This window comes from Astatotilapia calliptera, chromosome 1, assembly GCF_900246225.1.
Source record: "Astatotilapia calliptera chromosome 1, fAstCal1.2, whole genome shotgun sequence".
Classification (NCBI taxonomy): domain Eukaryota; kingdom Metazoa; phylum Chordata; class Actinopteri; order Cichliformes; family Cichlidae; genus Astatotilapia; species Astatotilapia calliptera.
Window position 1 is genome coordinate 7,464,991 of NC_039302.1, and position 23,843 is coordinate 7,488,833.

The window sequence follows — 23,843 nt, forward strand, 5'->3', positions numbered from 1 at the left end:
TGGCCAGAGACTGGGGAAACTCCTCCATCACCAAAGGCAGCAGATGGGCAGGGAGCGTGTCCATGCTGGTCGCCATGGTGAACAGTGGCCCAAATGTGAGGATGATGAGCTGTAGACAGTGAAGCTCTTAAGGGAGACGGAAGCGTAGCATGTACGACTTTAAAGGTTTTGTTTTAAAAATTCTTGAGTGTCAAATCAGCCTGGGCTGTTTTGGGACAGAAAATACAAAAATAAATTAAAACAAAAAAGAGTAAAATTTATAACAATATGAAGTAGTCAATCAGCAAAAGCTGGCTGACATCTCTCTGAAGGTTCTGCTTGATAAGATGATGTGAGAGATCCTGTTTTGCTCCTTTTCCAATCTGCTCGTCGTTCTTAAAACTCTGCAGTGAAATTACAAAGTGCGAGTAAGCAGTGGAGTCTGATCGCCACTGAGATCTTCTTTATATACATCTCCGCAGCCCACTCGCTTCTTCCTTTGGGCATCCCTCCACACAGAGCTCCTCTCCCCTCCTACATTCTCTGTGATGACACATTTCCGCAGCTTCCATACCAGTGCACCGGAATAATCTCCCAGAAACTGTTGGCATGGGAACCGGACAGTGATGTTTGGGAGGGAAGAGGCAGAACAGTGAAAAAGCAGCACATTGGTATGGACTGTGAAAATGACAAAAATGGTAAAAAGCCACTTTAGGAAGCTATGTGAGCTGGTAATTAGCACGCACAGTGTTAAATATAGGTATGTAAGACAAATTCATTACACAGTAGAGTTTACAGAGTTTTTACACTTAGCATTTAGGTGTGATGGTATGTGATAGACACACACGTTAACCACAGGCTGTACATAAAACGTAGTGACATTACCAACTGATTTGTGGTTGGCTTTTTGGAGCCAGAAGTGACCACATTTAGACAAGATGATGGATTTGAAAATTATCAGATTAATACTAGTAAGCCTTGTAGGCAGGGTACATCCTTAGGCTGTGTGCACAAACGCCTGCTAATTCATGCACAGATACCACACTAATAAGATAGTAGAATTCCACCGAGGCACCTCAGACTTATTGGACAGTGAAATAAACCACACAGCAAGGAAATACACGATAACCACAGCTGAAAGGTCCACTTGTGCGAACATGATGCAGAGTTAAAGCTTTAATAAAAATGTAGCAATTTATCTTCTTCTTCTGTTCCATTTAGGGGTTGCCACGGTTGCCATACTTTGTTCACTATATCCTTCCTCTGCATATGTACAAAACATCTTAGACTTTCCTCTCTTTAAAAAATATATATATAACTAAATAAATCACTATCTGCACAAGTGTGCAGGTGTTCAGTTATAGAGACCAAACTTGTTTTACGTTCCAGGGTCTGAACATGATGTAAAGTTTGGCATTTTAACATAGGAATCAGTGCGGTCGACTCTCTTTTCAAGGCAGCCTTAAGTGGGCATTTCAGGAACTGCAATTTTTTGGTAACTGATGACTGTCTACAAAGCTAATTTATATTTTAACCAACTATAAATCCTAAAGAATAAAATTTTTAAAACTACAAAGACCTAACTGACACATTTGATTAATATAGTTTAAGATACATGAGGCATACTGTAGTCGGCTGTCGCTTCACAGCAAGGAGGTCCCGAGTTTGAGTCTGCAATCTGGCCAGGGCCTATCTGTGTGGAGTTTTCATGTTCTCCTGGTATTTCCGTGGGAGCTCCGGCTTCCTCCCACAGTCCAAACACATGCAATTAGTGGGGTTAGGTTAACTGGTGAGCCTTAATTGCCCCTAGGTGTAAATGTGAACGCGAATGGTTGTCTGTCTTGCTGTGTTAAGCCCTGCATCAGATTGGCAACCTGTTCAGGGTTTAATCCGCCTCTCGCCCTTTGGTGGCTAGGATAGGCTCCTGCCTCCCTACGACCATGATAAGAATAAGTGGAAGAGAATGGCTAGTTGGCTAAAATACACAATTCAAAATGCCAGTTACGAAAAATACTGGTGGCTACCATTGCTACCCCTCAGCTTCCTACTAGATACACCGATGGCTATAAATGTGAAAATCCTAGGTGATTTTCAGAAACATGACATCCAGGTCACTGAGATTCAAATGCACCCAAGATTTTTAGTAAATACACCTATGGTATCAATTTGAAAATCCTACATCATCTTCTTCTTGATTTATCATATTCACAAACTTGCGTGTCCACGTTGCCTGCCCAGCGGGATGACAACAATGCCCTATGAGCCTTTTATGGCTGAGGGGTAAAAAAGGTGACTGAACACAGGACATGTGGACAAACGACTGGATGAAGTTAGTTGAAAAGCATTTTTATTGACGTCTGCAACGACAGTACACCTTAACAACATTTAGATTACTCCAAACAAAGCAAGTAATGTGTGAGACCACTACTGCCATACTGGATGAAGTCAAAAGTCACAAAAGAATGTCAAACAAATGTCAGATTAGAATTTGTTTTCTGCTTCACTTCATCTGTACATGGGGTACAACATTTCAGCGAATCCAAGACTTGAGAAAAAATAAAAATAAAACGTCTGTAAAGATGGAGATAAATGTTGATGTGACCCACTTACTGCATAGAAAAAAAAACAAGCCACCCACTCATTTATCGTGGAATAAAATACATTTTTGGAATGTCAAGTGTGCTGTGAGAATGACACGGAAACTCAATCATGACTGTAAACAAAACACATTTTTAGTATTCTAACCATCACAAACTCTCCCTCTATGCTCTTCATGTTTATACACGCAATGTATAGTTGGGTTAAATGACACAAGCAGCACCTTCGCTAACCCATCAACAGTAGAGGAAGTTTAAAAAAAAAAAGGATGTTTTTGAATAAGCATGTGGTACTTTTCAACAGAAAGTTGTGCGTTTGCAGACGACAACAATGATGGAATTAAGGACGTTTTTAACATCACAGTAGAAATGGTTGAAAAAATAAACTTTTCATAAGTCTTGATAACTCACTAAGTGCTTTCAAAACAGTAAGCGCCTCCAGTTTTTATTAAGCAGCTTGAAGCTAGTCCACAAACTCACAGGAGGTCTGAAACAACAGACACGTCCAAATCTTTTAAATCTTCTCCCGCGGGGTTCATTTTTTGATTACGCTTTGCAGACAGATGGTTATTTTTTTGTTGTTGTTGTTGGTTTTAGTTTTAACATTAGTGTCCCATTCATTAAAGCTGTTCACTTAGTAAAGAGCAACGCTTTAATCAATATTGTTTGCACAACTGTTTGGATTGAATGCTTTTAATGTGGCCAGATACTGCCTCACATCATCTATGAGCTAGCAAATATCAGAGGGAGACAAAACTGAGATGTTTGCCCAGAAACTGTCACGTTCATCTGCTCGGGTCCGTGATGATGATGATGGTAGTCGGACGAGTCGTTAATCCCTCTGTCTTGGCCTCCACCGATCCGTCTACCCCTGCTTCTGCTTCTTGAGGTAACGAGCGCGCTGGGACAAACCCATCCCCATCACGTGGCTGTTGAGGATCTTGGCTGGGAGCAGAGCTGTAGTCACCCAACCCTACAGAGGGAAATTACATGGTCAGCTGGTGGCATTTACAAATAACAGATTAGCATTCATTATTAATTTCCAACCCACAGGAGCAACAAATGTGGCGAGCACGTTTGCGCGCAGGAAAATTCCGGCAATTGTGCCGTTTTAATGCCTGTGCCCTTTTCAAATTATGCTTGAACTACACGCCTTTTAGTACAAGTCCCTGCAATAACTGTGTATTTTGCATAAAGATCATAAAACCATTTCAGCATTATGCAAATCTTTTCTCACTGATGTCATCAAACGCTACACAGACAATCCCATGGTTCCTTTATAGCCAGTTGTAAAATTCTATCTCTCTCCCCTTTGACTCTATGGGTAAATTCATCTAATTTGCATGCTATACATCATATACTAACAGGCAGCTCAAATTAAACGTTTCCGCTTTAGCCAAAAAGTCTGTTACCTTACCTTTAAAGACAACAGTATCACACTGATTTCAATTATGATTACAGTAAACTTATTTTACAATCAAGGAACAGTTTAAGTAATAGAGCATTTCAGAGACTTAGAAACACATCCAGATAATTACTAGTAATTTCCTTTTTTCCCCTTTTCATTTTTCATGCTTTATTTACTTTAAAGCTGAAATTCATTTCTTATCTAAAATAACATATTATTAAAACCGAGGGGGTTGTAATCGTGGAAAGCCAGTGTGACTTTTTGTGTCAGCTTTAGGACAAAGAAAATCACACTACGGCCATCTGTATGTGCCAGTGAGCAGCGTGTACTGGACCTCCTCCACTGTGTGACAAAGACAAACCCTCAACTTGTGTGAGGAGGATGAATGAGTTGCAGAGAGACCGATCTGGCAAATACGTCGGGTGAAAACGACTGCGTTGATGTCCCTTTTAAGCGGGCATACACAACAGTTCAGTCACCGCCGCTGCCACAAAACATCATGCTTACATTCTGATCCTGAGAGAAGGAGTCACACTTCGCAGTAGGGATGGGAATCATTCAAGTACAGCCGGGCGATATGACCAAAAATATTTATCACTATATCCATTTGAAAATTTGCGATAACGATATAACTGACGATATAATTGACACTAGACAAAATACTTTACAACTGCACAACTTTATTAGTGCAAAAAAAACCCACATCAATGTATTTTCACTTAAACGAGCAGCTGTTTTTTATGTGCATTAAAGTTATCTAAAAATCTAACAGTGCAAATACAAATTCCTTGCTGACAGTTTAACCAAAAGGCATTTCCAGTGAATATTGGCCAACAAATCCTCAGCATAACCATGTATAATATCCACAAAAGCACAGTACGTATCACTCCGCAGAGGCTCCTGCCTACGACAGCCGTAATGCTCCGACAATCCATCAAGCAGTGCGGGTTCCTAGCTTAGCAAAGTCGTACTAAAACATTTGACAGATTTTCGAGCGCCGTGTACATAAAATCGTTTTGAGGTCAGTAAACACAACCAGAATTCATACATGAGGCGCACGGGATTATAAGGGGCACTGTCGATTTTCAGAAACATCAAAGGATTGATTTTAAGTGTGCCGTATTTTCCAAAAAACACGGTAATAACGACGGCCCGCTAGCATGCTCTACCAAAAATAGTGCTTTGTTGTTTATCTGACGGATGAAAGCTAAACCAGTCCCACACCACTGAAGTTGCAGCATTTTTACAAACCAATTCTGGTTCATCTGTTTCATTCAACGATCCACTTTCGCCCTTCTCATTCTCCGTCGTCGTCATGCTTTTTCCGCCATGTGCGTATGAAAACAAAGGCACCGCGCATGCGCGTTTTACCCATATTCTATTGCGAGATTTCATTTTCTTATCGTTGCCCAACATTATACTGGTATTACCGTGAACGGTATGATATGGCCCAGCCCTACTTCCAAGTGCTTATCATTACGATACATTGCCTTTGATTAACATGTTGATGCACTGCTGCAAGACAATCACCCAGGTGACGTCACTATAAGTAGGATTACACGAGTGTGTCCAAACTTCTGACTGGGACTGCATTTACTGTATTATGCACTGCTTTGTTATGTCAGTATCTCTAATAGTTTTCAGTTTCAGCTTTTCCTTGCTGCCCAGTCCAACTTTTGTTCACTCTCCCTCATTTACTAGTTAAGTGAAGAGTCACACAGTCATAACACGGGTAAGTGTAAATGACTGGGTTTGATGTATTATCAAAAACACTGTTATTTGGCACCAGCGTATCAATAACTGTGCTACAAGAGGAAGCACTATGATACACTGTAATACTGGCAAGCCCTGGTAACTTCAGTTACAGTTTCTGGTAGAGATGGACCGATCCGATAGTACGTGTCGGTATCGGTCCGATACTGACCTAAATTACTGGATCGGATATCGGAGAGAAATAAAAAATGTAATCCGATCCATTAAATATCACGAGAGCACCTCACAAAACTTGCGACACGCCGTAACTCGCCTCAGAACCGTAGCACATTGGAGCAGTATGCATCACGTGATAGAGTGGCTGTGGTGTGCGAGACCTGTTGGTGGTCTGGATAGCATGTGGAGCTTCGCTAGCAACCTGGCATTTCATCTCCGACAAAGTTATCCCCGAGAGAAGTAAAGCAAGTGTGTAAGTCCATCTCTGAATGTTTGTAAAGCATTCCCACGTTAAGCTTAACAACCGATTTATGGAGCGACTGCCTCTTCTCTCTCTCTCCTGCTGCTACTTCAATCATGAAACTGCTTAATGATCAGCTGATCGGCTTTTCTGTCGCGACTCCGTCTGTCTTGTTTGTTTTTGGCCCACTTTGCACCAGAAAGAGGGAACCAGCGGCTGAACAACAGCAGCACGTTTAAGCTTGTTAATCTGTTGTTAGAATTTATTTAATATTACTTTCTACTCCAGGATCCTTTTCTACGTAGCTGACGGCTGGTAACTGTGCAGGGGCGGATCTAGCAAAGTTTAGCCAGGGGGGCCGATAGGGCATTAACAGGGAAAAGGGGGGCACAAAGACATACTTTTCTTTCTTATTCTCATTTAAAATGTCGAGCTTTTAATAAATAATTATCTGAATCTCACACCCGAAGTTTTAATTTGATGTAAAATGAATAGAAGTCCATAACTGTATATAGTAACTATTAAGTCTAATATATATACCCTAGTAAGCTTTTACTTTTTCCTTTGGGAAGGCACCATCTGTGCAGTCTGCAATTCTGTTAAAGAAAGATGTTGAATCTATTTAATATTTCTTGAAAAATAATTGATTTCTGTGCATTTTTTTTTCACACTGCATCAAATTAAAGTTGATTACGTCGATTAAGCATCATGAGGTGGAGCGTGAGGGGTGGTTCCCTATTTTTTATTTTTTTGTTGTTGTTGTTGCTGGGAGTTGGAACCCTATTAGTTAGGTTGCTTAATATTTACGCTAAGTACTCTTTAAAATACCAGAATAGGGAGGATGGTGTAGGTTTAAGTTTATTAGATTGATCAGTATTGCTGAACTATGAAATATTTTTTTTACATACAGGTATAACAGAATAGCTTTAGTGTTGTTGTTTTTTTAAACTTGAGTATGAACTTATACAAAATGCAGCAAGATATTAAAAAAACAGTTTTATTGATTAAAAAAAACACACTATATCGGATTCATATCGGTATCGGCAGATATCCAAATTTATGATATCGGTATCGGACATAAAAAAGTGGTATCGTGCCATCTCTAGTTTCTGGAATGTGGGCTCTTCGCCCTCGATTGTAGCCGGAGACCTGGCTCACCAAGAGTGATGACACTAGATGTGAAAGTTGGGCGAGCCGATACAATTTAAGTTCAAGGCTCACGGTGAAATAACAACTGCAAACCTGCAAATGGTCAGAACAGGGCTACCAAGAGGGAGCTGTAATGAGACAACATTGAAGCGAGTATAACTCGGGTACAGGCTTTGATTCTGCACACGCAAACCTTTTCTCTGCACCTCATACAGAGGCTGGAGGCAGGAAAGAGTGCTGACTTTATCTTATCCACAAAAAAGAAAAAAGAATTCTTTTTTTATTCTCGAATAAAGCTTACTTATGCTGATTAGAATGTATTGACCACCTGTATGCTCTTAATAGACCCTATTCTTATTTATATGCACATCAATAAACAAGATCATTGATATTCATGTCACACAGTTCACTGGTGTACAGCACAGCATGAAGGAACTGTAAAGAGAAAATGACTGCTGCTCTCAGTGACCTCTGCTAAAAACGAAGACGCCTCCGAAAAAAAAGAAAAGCAAAACTATGTTTGTGTTTCCATCTCATTTCTGATGCTCATTTCTCTGCAGAGTAATTGCAGTGTTAGGATGCAGACAATACTGAAAAGATAGCTGAGCATCCCACTCCATTATTTCAGAGGATGTTTACCTTTTGACAGATGCTTTAGCAACTGTTGACACAACATTAATTCAGTGAATGGAGATGAGCCTGTAGGAGGCTATTTTGTATAAAGTGAAACTGCCGCCTGATGGGGTTTCAGTCCTGTTGCCATCACATACCTTGACTACCTGCAGTACGATTCTCGCTCGTTATCGTGAGTGTTACGCTGCAGCAGATCCATTACTACTACAGAGAAACCAGTTGTGTTAAAATAGCATTGCTTTTATGTGCTCCCCTATCTTTTATTGTCATTAAGACTACCATTTGCCGAGTAAGAACTGGCCTGTCGAGTCATTTTAAGTTCCAACTAACTGAAGCACTTTCAGCGGAGCTCGAGTCACTGTCAGCAGCAGGTTTATTGTACACACAAATGTCAAAGCAGCTATAGCATCCCAATATTGTTAGTCATGGTTAGTTACTGCCAGCCGTTAAAAGCTTATCCATCTGCAGATACAGTCAGGATTATGTACTGTGCAAATGAAATGTATTTGATTTTGTTGTTAAATTGGTTACACAAATCTTGGCTCCTACACCAACTAAAGGTGTTTTCAAAACACATTATACTCCCAAAATATTCGCTCATCTGCCTTCACCCATATATGACCTTGACTGACATCTCATTCCTAGTCTATATGGTTTAATATGATGTGGGCCAACCTATCACAGACAGGCTTTCCACAAGGTTTAAGGATTGTTTATGGGAATTTTTTGCCATTCTTCCAGACGCATATTTGTGAGGTCTCACACTGATTGGACGAGAAGGCCTGGCTCGCAGTCTCCGCTCTAATTCATCCCAAAGGTTTTATATGAGGTTGAAGTCAGGACTCTGTGCAAGACAGTCAAATTCTTCCACACTAAACTCTCTCATCCCCACACCATAATCCCCTCTCCACCAAACTTTACACTTGGCACAATGCAGGCAGACAAGTACCGTTCTCCTAGCAACCGCCAAACCCAGACTCATCCATCGCATTGCCCGACAGAGAAGCATGATATGTCACATGATACGTCAAAGTCAAACTTGTCCTGGATTTTTAGTAAATGAATCTATGAAATCAATTTGAAAATCCTACAACGGCTTGTTAATGTCTGTGCAAACTTTGGTGTCCACGCTGCAAAAAGATGATACCAAGGCTGAATAAATGATGCTCCAATTTACACATGAGAACCTACCATTATGGCATGAGGCAGATAGCCATTGGTCTGGGTCTGTAGCCCCACAGTGTTGAGCTGAGATGCAACATAGCGCTCTGGGCTGGGCTTGTCCAGTGTAGCCCGTCGGATTTTACTCAGCTTAGTCGCAACAAAAAATGGCAAAACACTCTGGAAGAAGAGAACAATGAGATTATAAGTTACAATGTGTCAAATTGTGTAACTCTAATGTATCAATACAGTATTCAGAAACGTGTTTTTTTGGCCTGAAGTCCTATGAAATTTGCATTAATAACTACAGTTATGTCTATATTAAATATGTGGGTCTTTCGCAGTGGTATAAACTTTACCTGAATAATGATCCCCTTATTCTTGTATTCAGCCTGCAGTCCTCGTGAAAAGAAGTCCACAAATGCCTACATGAAATAAATGTAGCTCATTAAACCACAAAGATCTAGAAAGGTGGCAAAAAGGTGAAACTGAAAAGATCCTTTAAACTGTCAAAATTTATTAAAAACATATTAAAAACGAAATCAATGAGTGACTGTATCAATGGTACCAGCAGACGAAATTATCAGCAAACTGGACGACAAACTCAAGATGTTGCAAAGGCTAATTTTAGCTGCTTATTTAAAAACAGCAGCCAGGACGGGACCCAGGATTAAGACAGCAGTAAATTAACCAGGAAAACTGTGAACAGCAGGCTGTATTTAAGATAACAAATGCACATGAGACCGTGATAAAACATTATGATGCCACATGTTCCTATAAACATTTAATTGGTACACTACCTCAGGACCCGAGTTACTCACCGGCTCATTTATTTTGAATAAAAACAGCAAAATTTAAAAACAAAACAACAAAAAAAAACCCACTTCATCCCTTCTTCTAAATAAATATTGGACAAACTTCAATCACCATCGTCAATAAATTATCAGTACGCTGTTCAATTAGAATAATTCATAAGATGAGATGGATTCCTCTTCAGTACATGGTAAGCTGAGTCCAACTTCAGTTAACACTTTATGAAAAGGTCATAAACCATGTAGCGCAATTACCTTGGAGGCAGAATAGACAGTAAGAAGAGGAACAGGGTACATGCCGCTGGCAGACGAGATGTTGAGGATGGCTCCCTTCTTCCTAAAAACAGCAAGACAAGCCGGTGCTTTTTTTTTTAAAGAATCAAATTACGAGTGAAAAGAAAGATGTGCAACAAACACTTCAATCCCCAGGTAACAAAAAGAAGACGGTAGTATGTGTACTTGCATGCTGAGCCAAAACTGCTCTTGCTGTACATCAAAGTGGAACTGGTAGATACAGATAGGATCAAAGATTTCATCAAGATACCTAAATGTTTACAATGTGGGGAATAGTTCAACTCTAGCCTGCGGTGCTTGCATACATTTCATTTAACAAAAAAAGAAAAAGACCAATGAAGGAATCATCTTTCTATTATAATATCTGGCAGTTTGCGTGACCCATCCCTTGTGGAATTATTCAGCCACATTAGTCAACAACAGCCTACGATCAAGCATGCGGCCCACCGGCTTATAACTGCACGACACATTAGCATACACCAAGTGTGCCAGGACTTATTTGAAAACAGAAAACAAACCAATATGCCTCAACACAGAGCCACATTTATTAGGATACATCTATCATGACTTCTATTTCCAAAGAACGAAAGAGGAAATCCAAGTTGTCATATACTTCTGTGAACTGATCTTTTTCCTGGAGCTGACACACAGAAGGGGAAATCATTTGATCGCCTGCTGAATTTTTAGCTATGGTCACTTCCAAAGAAATCAAAACTCTCTTTTAATGGTAGTTTCATTTAGAAATTAAAAACCCCACATTGCATAAAAATTATGAATTGTTCTGCATGTCACTGAGTGAAAAGTATTTGATCAGCAAGCCAAACATGATGTTGTAATTGATGGATTTTGATCCACTCCTCATTACAGAACCTGTCTGTAATGAGGAGTTCACTGGCTGTTCACTGTTCACTGGCTTTTTAGCTACCGGTATGTTCACTTGAGGAGACAGAAAATATGTTCAAGGTTTAAACTGAGGCATTTTCCTGCTTCATGAAAATTATCAGCTCATTCTAATGTTAATGCTGTTTACAGTTGGTATATATGTATGTATATGTATACATTTGTATATTTAGTGTGTACATGTGGGTGTGTGTACATGTCTATAAATAGGAATAGTAGTGGTACAATAGTTATGTCAAGCTATATAGTTTATGTCTTCCATATTTCCAACCATATCCATAATCACATACTGTGTATGCTACCATTGTATATAGTGTATTATCTTACTTTTTTTTCACTGATTGTACTTATTTGTATTTTTGTATTTCCTTCTGATATCTGTACCTGAGCTGAGGTGATGCAAAAATTCCCCCGTTGTGGGATCAATAAGGTCTTATCTTATCTTAAAATGAATGCAGCACATCTCAAAAAAGTTGAGCTCGGGCTATGTTTACCATTATTAGACATCCCCTCATATTTTAACATAATGTAAACATCTGGAAACAGAGGAGATCATCTGCTGGATCTTTAGAGAAGAATGTTGTCCCACTCTCATTTAATACTGGATTCCAGCTGCTCAACAGTCCCGAGTCTTCTTTGTCACATTTTGGTTTTCATGATTCCAAATTCTTTTTGTTATGGTGAAAGTCGTGGACTGCAGACAAACCATCACAGCACCTGAACTCGTCTACTATGAGGCCATGATGCTGTTATGGATGCAAGAGGTGATTTGACTTTGTCTTGATGAAATATACCAGCATTGTCTGGATGGAAGCAAATGTGTATATATTGTTCAGCTTCAATGGTGAAAGCTGCTAATTCAATAGGCACTAATGCACACCCGTACCATCAGAGAGAGAAAGGCTTTTGAACTGAGCACTGATGACACGCCGGATGGTCCCTCTCTTCCTAGATCCAGAGGATACAGCTTCCGTGATTTCAAAACAGAACTTCTGTGTTTTCCACTTTGCCTCTGTCCATGTTAAATAAGCTTTGGCCCAGAGAAGACAGAAGTGTTTCTGGATCATGTTCATATATGGCTTCTTGATAGAGCTTTAACCTGCATTTGTGGATGGCACGGTGACCTGTGCTCACACATTGATTTCTGGAAGTGTTCCTGAGCCCATGCAGGGATTTCCATGACAGAATCATGTCTGTTTTTATTCCCGTGATGCCCGAGGGCCCGAAGATCACGGGAATCCAATATTAATTTTCAGCCTTGTACCTTGCACAGATATTTCTCCAGCTTCTCAGAATCTTTTGATGTTATGTGGTACAGATGATGAGATATTCAAAGTCTGTACAATTTTACACTGGGAAACATTATTCTTATTCCTCTGTCCAGCTTCACTTCAGAGAAACTCTGAGTAATATGCTCTGTTTTTTTAAATATACAATCAATCATGTTACTGACCTGTTGCCTGTTAACCCCATCATTTCCTCCAGCTGTTTCTTTACAGTGTCACTTACTTTTTCAGTATTTTGCTGCCCCACCACAACTTTTTTGAGGTCTGTTGGCATCAAAAGCCTGTTTTTGTTTCAATATTACATTTTCCTTGCTTAAACATTCAAATATTTTCTATGTTCTATTGTGAACAGTAAGTAACAGAAGTAAATATATGAATTCACTGGTGCTAAAGTTTCCAAAAATGTCTTAACATGAAAAGCCCAAGATCTCTTCAGTTCCTGTTTTACTGCAGCTGGTAGCTTCTCTTTACCAAGATAAAAATACTGGCGGCTGCCAGTGGCACCCCTCGCCCTCCTAGTAGATACACTATGGTATCAATTTCAAAATCCTACTATGCCCTTTTTTTTGTTTCCATGTTATCACATCCACCTCCGACCTCTAACTTTGATGTCAAAGTCAGGTTTGAATTCATCAAAGTGTTTTAGTAGACACACCCATGGTGTCTATTTGAATTGTCTATTTTCAAGGTATCGCATTCACAAACTTGGTTTTCCACATCTCCCTGGAGGGTGACTGCAATACCCCATCAGCCTCTTACAGCTGAGACGTATAAAGAAAAGAAGAGGTTTACTTGACTACACCCACTGGACTGTCCAAAACACAGTAAAACAGAAAAATAAAAGGAGCTCAGTGCAGATATGAGAAAGAGGATCACAGAGTTACAAAAGTTAGGAACTTCTCTTGAAAAACTGAAAAGTCCAAGATCATGAGTTCAATCAGTTCTACACATACAAGTCAGCAGGAAGTGACACCTCTTTGCCGTCACACTCAGCTAAGACAAAATTAGGTGAGATGGTCAGACGTAACTCAGACACAGGCACTGACTCGGTGGTTTCTGGAATCTGCTGGAACAGCATTGTGTTTTAAATCACTATGGACTAAGAGGCTAGAGTCTAACTACAGGTTGCAGCTGACCACATAGACAAGAAAACGCCTGCTGGAGGAACATTTAATGGTCCGATGAGACTAAAAGATTGAGCTGTTTTGCCACAATTATAAAAATATGTTTTGGAGCAATGCTGAGATACTCAAGCTAAAGAAAACAGCATAAACTGTCAAGCATTGTGGTCGGGGTAGAAAGTTGCTGTGCGGCTGTTTTGCTGCTAGTTGAACTGGTACAGAGTGGATGCAATAATGAAGGAAACAGACTACCTCAGAATTTTTTTGCATTACCTCAAACCATTAGGACACTCAAATGGGTGTTTTAGGAATATAACTTTAACAAAAAATCTTTTCTTCCATGCACGAATGTGTATGTTACATGATCTCACAGCCCCAGAAAAAGAACAATTCACTTATCGAAAACCTAATATTCCCGTGTCATTTGACGACACGTTTGACCCACTGCGTAGTCAAATAATAATAAAGTTCAACATCTTTTCAGAAAATTCCAGCATTCTGCCACATTTCTTCTGTCTATGATTGTATACTAATGATGTTGACTGGGATTTGCTTCAATATCTTCTTTTGCTGCAAGGAAGAAGTTTCCCAAAAATCCTGAATCTTCCAGATCTAATATTTTAAATATCCATTCACCACTACCACAGAAATCCCAGTTTAATCTTTCACTGACCACACTGCTGGTTGGCAAACACAGCGCCCTGTTACACAATCCCACCGTACCGGCCTCCCACGTATCTCGCAGCGGGTTCCAAAACAGGTGCATATGAATGATCAGGATTCACTGCGTTGAACCTTTTATAGATTCGCAGACAACGGTGATGTATAAACACAACTTACCTCTCCACCATTTGTGGTAAAACAAGACGTGTCATCTGGAAACAGAAAACAATGATAATGGGGGAAAAAGACAGAAAGAGAAAAGGTTAGAAGTGGGTGATGCAGAATAAAAGCATGAGACAGACAAAAACGGCTATTGTTTGTGGGTTGTACGTGGAGGAGTTCATCCACATTCGTAAATGTGTGTGTGCGTGTGGGTGTTGTGTGAAGAGCTGGTCGGAGAGACAAGAGAAAAGAAATGATAATGATAGCAGAGGGAGCCGTTTAAAGAAATATTGAACAATATAAATTAAGTGTTAAGAGAGAGGGTCGACTGTAGCTGTTGCTCTGGGAACTGCTGAACATGCAGAACTGGGACAGAAGTGACTTCTTATGGTATAAGTCACTGTGTTGTGCCAGTGTGTGTGTGTGTGTGTGTATGTGTGGAGGTCTTCGGTGGTCTGTGGGACTTCCTGACTGTGGATCTATCTTACCAACCATCCTAAACACCTGAATCCACCTTGACGGCTTTAATTACTCATTCCACAGAGAGCGCACCACGGGGAAACGGATGACAAACATTTATGCATCACGAGTCCTCAGTGTGCAGTTTGGGACTGAGCCAGACATTTAAGATGAGCGGTCTGCAGCAGGCATTCATGCTGACTATCAAAAAGCACCCTGAAATTCTGTGAACATGCCTGAATGCTATTTTTCATTTGTTTGAACACATGTGCCTTTCAGTAAAAACTGGAGGAGAAAAAAAATCTGAGCTATGTCCCAAGTAGCTGTATTGATCCACACAAATTCAATGCTGTAATTACCGCTAAAGGTGGCTTTACTAAGTATTAGCTTGCAGGTGGAAATACCTGCAGTGCAATCAGGAATTTCTTTAGTAGATTTAATTTGTTTTCACACTGACATTTTAAGGTTCTTTTCTCTCTCTGATAACCTGTTAAGGGGAAAAAAAACGTAATTACTTGAATATAGCAACACTCACCTGGCACACTGATGTTATGTTAATGTTGACCAGGGTGTCAATGAACTGAAACAAGAAGAACACGTGGATTAGTACAGATGGTTACATTTTGCACTGGTGCACGTACTTGTAAGTAGAATTGTAAACATTGGCAAATGAGGTTTGTTTTGTCATTTTTAAGCCTTTTTAAGTAAAAAAGAAAAAGTCTCTGTGTGTGCGTTTACATCTAGTGTAACTGACTCGCCTCTGTCAGCTCATCAGACACATTCACACAATCCAACAATCGTGTTGCTTTTGGGTCACATCCAGCAATCTTTTGAAACAAGCCAAGTTTCTTTCAGAAGGGCCGTGTAGTTTCCAAACGGGCCCTGCACTCGCTTGGCACAGTGTTAACACTAGCAAACTTTTCCTGACAGATGACACACTCGGGCTGAAGGCTGTTGATATCCCTGATCTGAATAAATCCAAAAGATAGCTAGCTTACGTGATATTTTCTAGTAAAAGGTTTTTATTTATTTAAATTGGATCTCTTTTTATAGATGTAAGGTTACCTGTTAGCTAACTGTTTTGTTTTGTTTTCCTCCTTACTGTCAATCACGGCCTTTGATGCATCATGCTATAAGAAATGTGACCATTAACCCTTTAAGACCTACCATAGAATCAAGTCCGCCAGAGCTTATCATTATATTTTTACATGCTATGGAGCCATTTTTGGGAGCATTTCAAGTTTCTATACATCAATACAACCGTTATAGCCCAAATTTTAATAATATGTATTCATTAAGTGCATAGTAAATACATAAATGGCAAAAAAGTGCAATAAACTACAAAAAAATTGAAAATCGTTTTTGTTTTTTTAACATATATTTCTAGTTAGAGTAATTTAAGAGGCTTATCCCTCAAAACTGTAAATACAAAAAAGTTGCACAAAATAGTTTCCCACCACAGGAAATTTATTTTGAGTGTCTTCATAGTTTTATTTTTTTAAATACACCAATTTTTATACACTGCAGGAAAAATGAAAATAAATATTATAATGCAAATTTGCAAAAAAACAGCATGTGCATCAAAATTTCCAGCAACTATCAACTATCAACTATTTCCAGCAGTGCAATATGAGTCCTAAGCATCCCAGAAACGACACAGAAAGTCATAAAGTCAAACATAACCTTTAAAAACACCAGTATAGGCTCATGAGGCCCTGAAGGTAGAAAACAAAATTTTCGCGAAAATGACGTCACTTCCAGTTTCGGGCAGGTAATGGCGGACATGCGATAGTTCGCGCTGACGTCTGTTCCAATGTAGGAAGTCTTATGAACAGCTGATCAGATCGGCAAAGCCTGTTTCTGGAATATTATGTTTTTGTTGCTGCAAGCGCTTTTTATGCAGTTTTTGCAAAGCTATATGTGGAAGGAAACCGTGACCTAGGACAAGCTGATGGCATAAGATGTAAGTACAACTCCTCTGGTTTCATATGTAAAAAAAAATTATTGCGCTAGCTTACGTGGTTGCAGTGCTACTGGGATTTAAAAATAGTTACACAAAACGGAGCGTGCCCGCTCCGACCGGCTTTAAACGGTTAATGGAACTGCATACCTGGGATCCCTCTCATTTTTTGTTAGGCTATAGAATTTGCCTGAGTGGCTAAGATAGCAGTGATGTAATCAATTCGTTTTACAAAAAGCACTGCATGGCTGACACAAAATCCCAAGTTGTGCAGCAAATCACTTAGGAGCCACTGCTGTAAATGATAACATGATAGGGTGGAATCGTAAAAAATGTATTCTGTAACAGTAAAAGGACTATTCACATGGAAGAAATACCACGCGCATTCTTCTACAAATTCTTTTACACCTGCTTTCAGCTAGAAATTCCTGAGCAACAGCCATTACTGACTTTATGATTTACAAAGCTTAAAGACTTCATGAATAACAAATTTCCCTTCTTCTACTTAACACTTTTAAGAGGCAGAATACTGCTCTGAGTGTAAAACTGTCCCACCTATACCGATCTCCATTTAAGGAGAGTGAGACTGACGGAAACTGGACTGCTGTCTAATGCAGGTGAAGCGACCTAATCTACTTAACTTTAAATAGTAATAAAAAATTTAGATTTCCTTCAACGCTACAGCAGTTTACAGAAATAGAGCAGAGGGCCGATATATGCTGTGGAATATGCAGTCGCTGGAGAAACATCGAGGGCAAACATTCATGTATTTTCATACTAACTATAATTTGAATGTGAAATACAATAATCAGAAAACTTGGAACTTACAGTGTCGAGATTGGGGACGCTGAGGAAGAACTCAGGGTAAGGGTAGGAGATCCCAACATTGTTCACTGTTAACAAGACAAAAAAATTTCAGAATTGCCAAATTATTCAAAGAGATTAAGTATTTTATGAATACAGGATTGACTCTGTTATTCCTCATTTCAGTCTTCAGGGGGCAGTAAAAGGCTTATAAATTAACCCTTCCGAATACATGAAAAACACAGTGGATTTCACAGCACTCATTGTTTGTCAGATGTGGTTGAGATAAGATTTGACATATCGTGTGACAGGCTGATTAACACTCGTGAAAAGGGAACTGGCCTCAGCACCTCCTGCAGTCTTACCCAGTACTCCAATCTCCAGTCCTGTGAGTCCTCCTTCAATCTTAGAGTAGATGTCAACAGCACTGAAGTCTGCTTGAATTGTTTTTGTCTCCACACCACATTTACTGGCTGAGGACAGAAGTATGCATTTTAATTTACTATATCTGAGTCACAATGAAAGATACCAGAAAACAATACTCACAAATAGCATTCAGGAATGGCAAAAATGACTATTAAATAGTGATTTAGAAAGGGAAGGAAGGGGAACAAAGTATTAAACCCTAAATTAATCATCAGTGAGGTTATCCCTCCCTTAAGAGGACGCTTTCATTTAACTGGACATATTCACTTTCAGCTCCAGTAAAAGATTTTACTACCTCATAACCAAAAGCATAAGAGTCCAGCAAAGGGCTACTCAGTAAGAGATCACTTGTGCTAAAACACTAAATTCAGTGCAGTATAATTTATTCTTTTGTTACTGAGCCCTAGTGTATTATTATGCAAGCTGTAAGATTTCAGATTCGGGACAAATGAGGCTCTAAAAGTCGCGGTCATACACATGAACTAAATTAGTCTGGTGCCTCTGGAACACAGGTAGGTTTTAATCTGACTCTAAAGATGTTTTCACACATAAACTGAAGATAATTTCAGCTGAATCCGTGTGAGATGTTGTCCTTAGCTGCGTTTTTGTTTACTTCAAATCATTCTGATAAGCAGGGTGCAGACTGACTGGCTGCAATACGCTGAACTACTTCCTGCAGCGATTCTCACAAATCACCAAGGCACACAGACATTGCACCAATCAGGGTGACCGATGCAATAAGGAGAGGAATATTTAACCATGTCCAAAATTTTACAGGGGTGAAACAATTTTGAAATAATATAAACATGTGCATATCTCACCAATAGCCTTGGATACATCATCCAGCTTCTCCTGAGAGCGGCTGATCAGCACAATGGCAAATCCTTTGCGGGCGAGCTGCAAATACAAAAATGAAATATGTCAACAAAGTAAAACACATGCGCACTGCACTTACATCCATACTGATGATCAACATTTAACTGGTTCTTTGATCGACTTTTACATTTTGGCACTAGGCTATCCTGCAATATTATGAAGACGTCAAAGTTATTACTTTGAATTAATAACAAATTAATATTGAAAACTGAAAATGCAACTTTGTGAACCAAATGCAGATGAAAAAGCTTTTAAAAAGCAAAGTTTGTAGATTTTATTTTTGTCATTTGGTTTCTAAAAATGGAAACTCAAGTAAATAAATTTAATGGGAAATATAAGAGATTCTTGTTGAAAATGATTCTATACCACATGTCTCTGAGGTGAGGTAGTATCTCAAAAACTCATAAACTTGATGCAAAACAGACAATAAGTGTTTGGACTCCATTGATTCACTTTGAACCAGACTTCAAATCAAGAACACTGCTCTTGTTCACAGCAGTGGTCTGCCTGCCAACAAATAGACCCAGTGTGTGCCTTAACACTAAGCAACAATGGCATGGATGGCAGGGTCACAAGAGGAAAGTCACTGCACTCCAAAAACCAACGCTGCTGCCCAGAGCCAGTTTGCTAAAGATCACACTAGCAAGCCAGAAGGCTGTTTGAACAGAGCTCTGTGGGCAGCTAAGAGCAAAGAAAAACTTCATTGTGTATACGAGAGGCGTTTGGTTTAGAAGAAGGGAAAATCGCTGCATTCGAGCGTCAGGACCTTATTCCATCTCTGAAACATCACAGATTAGGCCTGTTTTGCTGCATGTGGGCCACGACAGCTTGCCGTCATTAATGGAACAGTAAATTTTTAAATACAGCAGCAAATTCGAAAGTGCAATTCAAGGACATCCGTGAATGGAATCTCAAGAGAAACTGGGTCACACAGTGCATCAAGATAAAAGATGTCCTGAAAACTAGTCATTCTACAAAAAACGAACAAGAGGAATAAATATGTTTTGAATGGCCGAGGTCTCACTCATCAAAAGATATTGTGGAATGGCCTGAAGCGAGCGCTTCATGTGAGGATACCTGTCATCGAGTTAAATATGTTTTGAACATTTAATTCAACTCACTCATCCAAAGTGATGTGAAGGACTGATCAGCAGTTACTCTAAACTCATATTACACTGTGGGCCACGTACAACCCACCTTGATCTTAAGTGGCCTGTTAGTCTAATGAAGTTTAACTACTCATTGTAAAAAAACAAAAAAACACTTCTATAGTAGATACTGAAAAAAAAAGGAACTTTTCTGTAATCTAATTGTTTTATTTATTACTGAATTACTCTGGTGTAATATGATTAAGGATGGAGGAGGTCTTTATCAGAAGGAAAAGCAGTAGAACTTGAAAATACAGAATCCTAAAGTTTCTTTCTTCCCATTTTCCAAAGCCATATAGTCGATCAGATTGGGGTCTTTGCCAGGCCGATTCTGGCCCCCCAGCCTGGTGTTTCACACCCCGGCTCTCAACATTTAGTTGCAGTTATTGCTGTGCAAGATGTTCACACCAGTTACAGATCAATCTTTGCAACTCACATGCATCATATTGGGTCATTTTCCTAAATAAATAAATTTCAGTGACCATGCTTTTGTCTCATTTGTGTGGCTCTCCATGTGTTACTTTCTGTATAAAAATGAAAAAAAAAAATTAAAAATATTTTTTTTAACCGGACTCACCATCAGGTGTTACATGTTTATAGATCTACTATTACAGGCACATACTATTTTCAAGTACAAGTTCATAACTCAACACCTCTGGGAGACCCTTACCTCTTCTGCATATGCTTTCCCAATCCCATCTGTGGCTCCTGTCACAACTACAAACAGAGAGAGACTTAATTAGCAAGGAAACTATATTACCATTACTCGCACCTTAATAAGATCCTTTGTACACATGTAAAAATATACAGCCTTTCCCTTATGCTCAATTACACTGGATAAACATATGAAAAACATATTGAAAATATATCACAGACTGACCCATTACGACTTAATCACATTAATCTCTACAGGCCGTAGCTTTGACTTCTGTTATAACAGAGCGTTGCAAGCAAAACATATTTAAACAGACCAAAGAAGACATGTGCTATGTAGCCAAATATATGGGCATATGAATGTAACTGATGTCATCCCAGGGCCAAGTAATGAGGTTAATCCACTTCTCTAACAACCTCCAAAGCTGAGGGAGATTTCGGAACTTAGGTCCTGGGATTTGCTCCATTTCCACCACAAGAGCATCGGTGCAGGGCGGTCAACCAGCTGATGCTCACACTCAGCTTTTGTGTTCATCCCAGGGATTCTGGAGGCTAAGAGCAGGTCAGTCAAGTTGGCTTAAAACAACAACAAAAAAGAACTATTTCTTAATGAGCCTAGATATATCTAAGGGGTCAACGTCAAGCTTAGGCAGGAAGGGGCTTTCCTCAAACTGTTGCCAGACATGTATAGCCACGCTATTAAACAGAACCTTACTGCTACAATAAGCAACCTTGCTGTAATGTTTCATTTATTGGTACTAAGGAGCTGAAATTATAACACTACGTAAAAAAGGAATTTACACATTTTTCAGAATTGAACTCTCGTTCAAAAGTACTAGAGGACTGTCCTGTTGTGAAGGATTCCAGTGAGTGACCACTTCACAATCAGAGATACTTTAGATGCACACTGTCAGTTTGAGGACCTGAAGCCTTTCTGCCTCTTCCACTTTAGACTTGTTTTGTCTTTGTTTGTCAAAACGTAGAAGCAAAAAAACATACTGCAGAAAACCCGAGCGGTGCTAGCCACCACAGATGAACAGCTAAAGAGTGCCACCTACAGGAACTTTATCAGCACAGAGATCTACTTCGAAGCATGACACAATACTTAACTGACAAGTGATGTCAAGAAATTGCTGTGTAGAAAGGCTAATTATGACCCAGCACAAAAAGCTTGAGCTCAATAAAAGGGATTTACTTTTAGATGCAGTGAAGGACACGGTTGACAGGGAGCAGCTGAGGTGACTAAGGAGGACAAAAAGAGAGTGAGGGAGGGTGAGGGGAAAGAGGTCCTCTCTGTCATCAGTGGCAGTCGAGCGAGCAGATGCCCTGGAACTGCCTGGCACAAACAGCAGCGGCAGCAGGATCCTATTTTTAGCAATTCCCATCTTTCAGAAGGAACCATTCATCACACCTCTGGCTAAATATAACAAAAAAGCGGATGGGGAGTTGCGTGGTGAGTCGAAATGTTACAATATGTCCCTGAATGACCTGCCAGGCCCTACTTAGAGAGGAATACTTGCCTCATCTTTGAGTACAATATCATTCTTGTGTTTTCAGAAACTGTCCATTATATTTTATATTCCTATTGTTTTGTCATTTAGTCCCTTCTTACTTTTTTTTTTTTGCATTAGACTTCTGAAAGTAAAGTGCACTTAAGATGGGAATGCTGCTGTGTGGGTTAGGTCAAACCACATCAGTGTGGTTGGGTGCACTGAGCAGTTCAGCCTCTAGGGTCTGCTACTAGGGCTTTTAGGACGCTTAGGCTCATTAAATACTACATGCAAGGTGCACCGACATAAGTGCAGTCTGTTCAGAACAAACTTCACTACCTGGGACCATTCATAGTCAACAAAAGATATGCACGGTACCATCAAAAAACAATAGTCAACAAAGGTTTGTGGAAAGGAAATGTTTAAAACTAAAGAATGAGTCATGTTCTGTTCCTCATTGCAATTCCAGTACTCAAACTACTCTCACTATTCACGAGAATGCACACTGATGATTTAGCTTACGAGTTAAAGATTAAAAAAGGGGGGTTGAGCATTTTAAGCCTAAGTACTGCTCCACTGGGAACTGTCTGACTGTCCCTCCAGTGTGTTCCACCAGTGTTCATTTTGATGGCAAATTTTGATTTCGTTTTAGTCACAGTCTTTTGACTAAAACATCATTTAGTTTTAGACATAATTTAGGCATCTAAGTTCTTTCAGTTTTAGTTATTTAAATATCATATCAAGTGTAAAAGTTTGGTATGTTTTTACTGGTTGCTCCACACGGTTTACAAAGCGTTTTATTTCCCTTGACATCAAATGCAAAATATGTCCAATCTTCTTCTCCCAGAAGCATAGGACCCACTCCCTGTTTGTTGGGGGCAGATCAAATGTGGGCATCTAACTCGCCGCACAGCTAATTTCTTCTCACTGGATCACTTCCAAACTTTTTCGGCCTTACTACACAACTTAATTAGTTCTAAGTCTCATCTCTCTAGAATATTTTCATCCTGTTTTCATTTGATGAAAGTGTCAATAGATTTCATCAGAGTTTCTGATCCTCGTGCATAGGGCTGCTCGATTATGGCAAAAATGATAATCACGATTATTTTCACTGAAATTGAGATCTCGATTATTTGACGATATTTATTTAACCCTTTAAGACCTACTATAGAACCAAGTCCGCCAGAGCTTATATTATTTTTTTACATGTTGTAGTGCCATTTATGGGAGCATTTCAAGTTGCTATACAACTGTTATAGCCCATATTTTAATAATATGTATGCATTAAGTCCATAGTAACTACATTAATTGCAAAAAAGTGCAATAAACTACAAAAAAAAATTGAAAATCGTTTTTGTTTGTTTTTTTACATATATTTCTACTTGGAGAAATTTAAGAGGTTTATCCCTCAAAACTTTAAATACAAAAAAGTTGCAAAAAATAGTTTACAACAACAGGAAACTTATTTTGAGTGTGTTCATAGTTTTATTTTGGAGATACACCAATTTTTATATACTGCAGGAAAAACAAAAAAACAATCCTATGATGCAAATTTTCAAAGAAAACAGCAGGTGCATCAAAATAAACTATTTCCAGCAGTGCAATTCGAGTTCTAAGCATCCCAGAAACTATTCAGAAAAGTCAAACATGACCAGTATAGGCCTTTAGCCTACAAGTAAAAAAAACTACAT

General features: G+C 39.3%; 1 protein-coding gene across 1 annotated transcript in view; it reads right to left on the reverse strand.

The window, feature by feature from the left end:
- Positions 1–2,304: 2,304 nt before the first annotated feature.
- hsd17b12b (hydroxysteroid (17-beta) dehydrogenase 12b) overlaps positions 2,305–23,843 on the reverse strand; it is a 28,281-nt gene continuing 6,742 nt past the window's right edge. Inside the window, exons 2-11 of the mRNA XM_026161046.1 lie at positions 20,679–20,725; positions 18,806–18,881; positions 17,924–18,031; positions 17,583–17,647; positions 15,330–15,374; positions 14,351–14,385; positions 10,165–10,246; positions 9,457–9,522; positions 9,128–9,277; positions 2,305–3,549 (exon numbers count right to left, since the gene is read on the reverse strand). Of these exons, the coding sequence (XP_026016831.1) occupies positions 3,442–3,549; positions 9,128–9,277; positions 9,457–9,522; positions 10,165–10,246; positions 14,351–14,385; positions 15,330–15,374; positions 17,583–17,647; positions 17,924–18,031; positions 18,806–18,881; positions 20,679–20,725 (782 nt within the window). The 3' untranslated portion in view covers positions 2,305–3,441. The remainder of the gene's footprint in view (positions 3,550–9,127; positions 9,278–9,456; positions 9,523–10,164; positions 10,247–14,350; positions 14,386–15,329; positions 15,375–17,582; positions 17,648–17,923; positions 18,032–18,805; positions 18,882–20,678; positions 20,726–23,843) is intronic.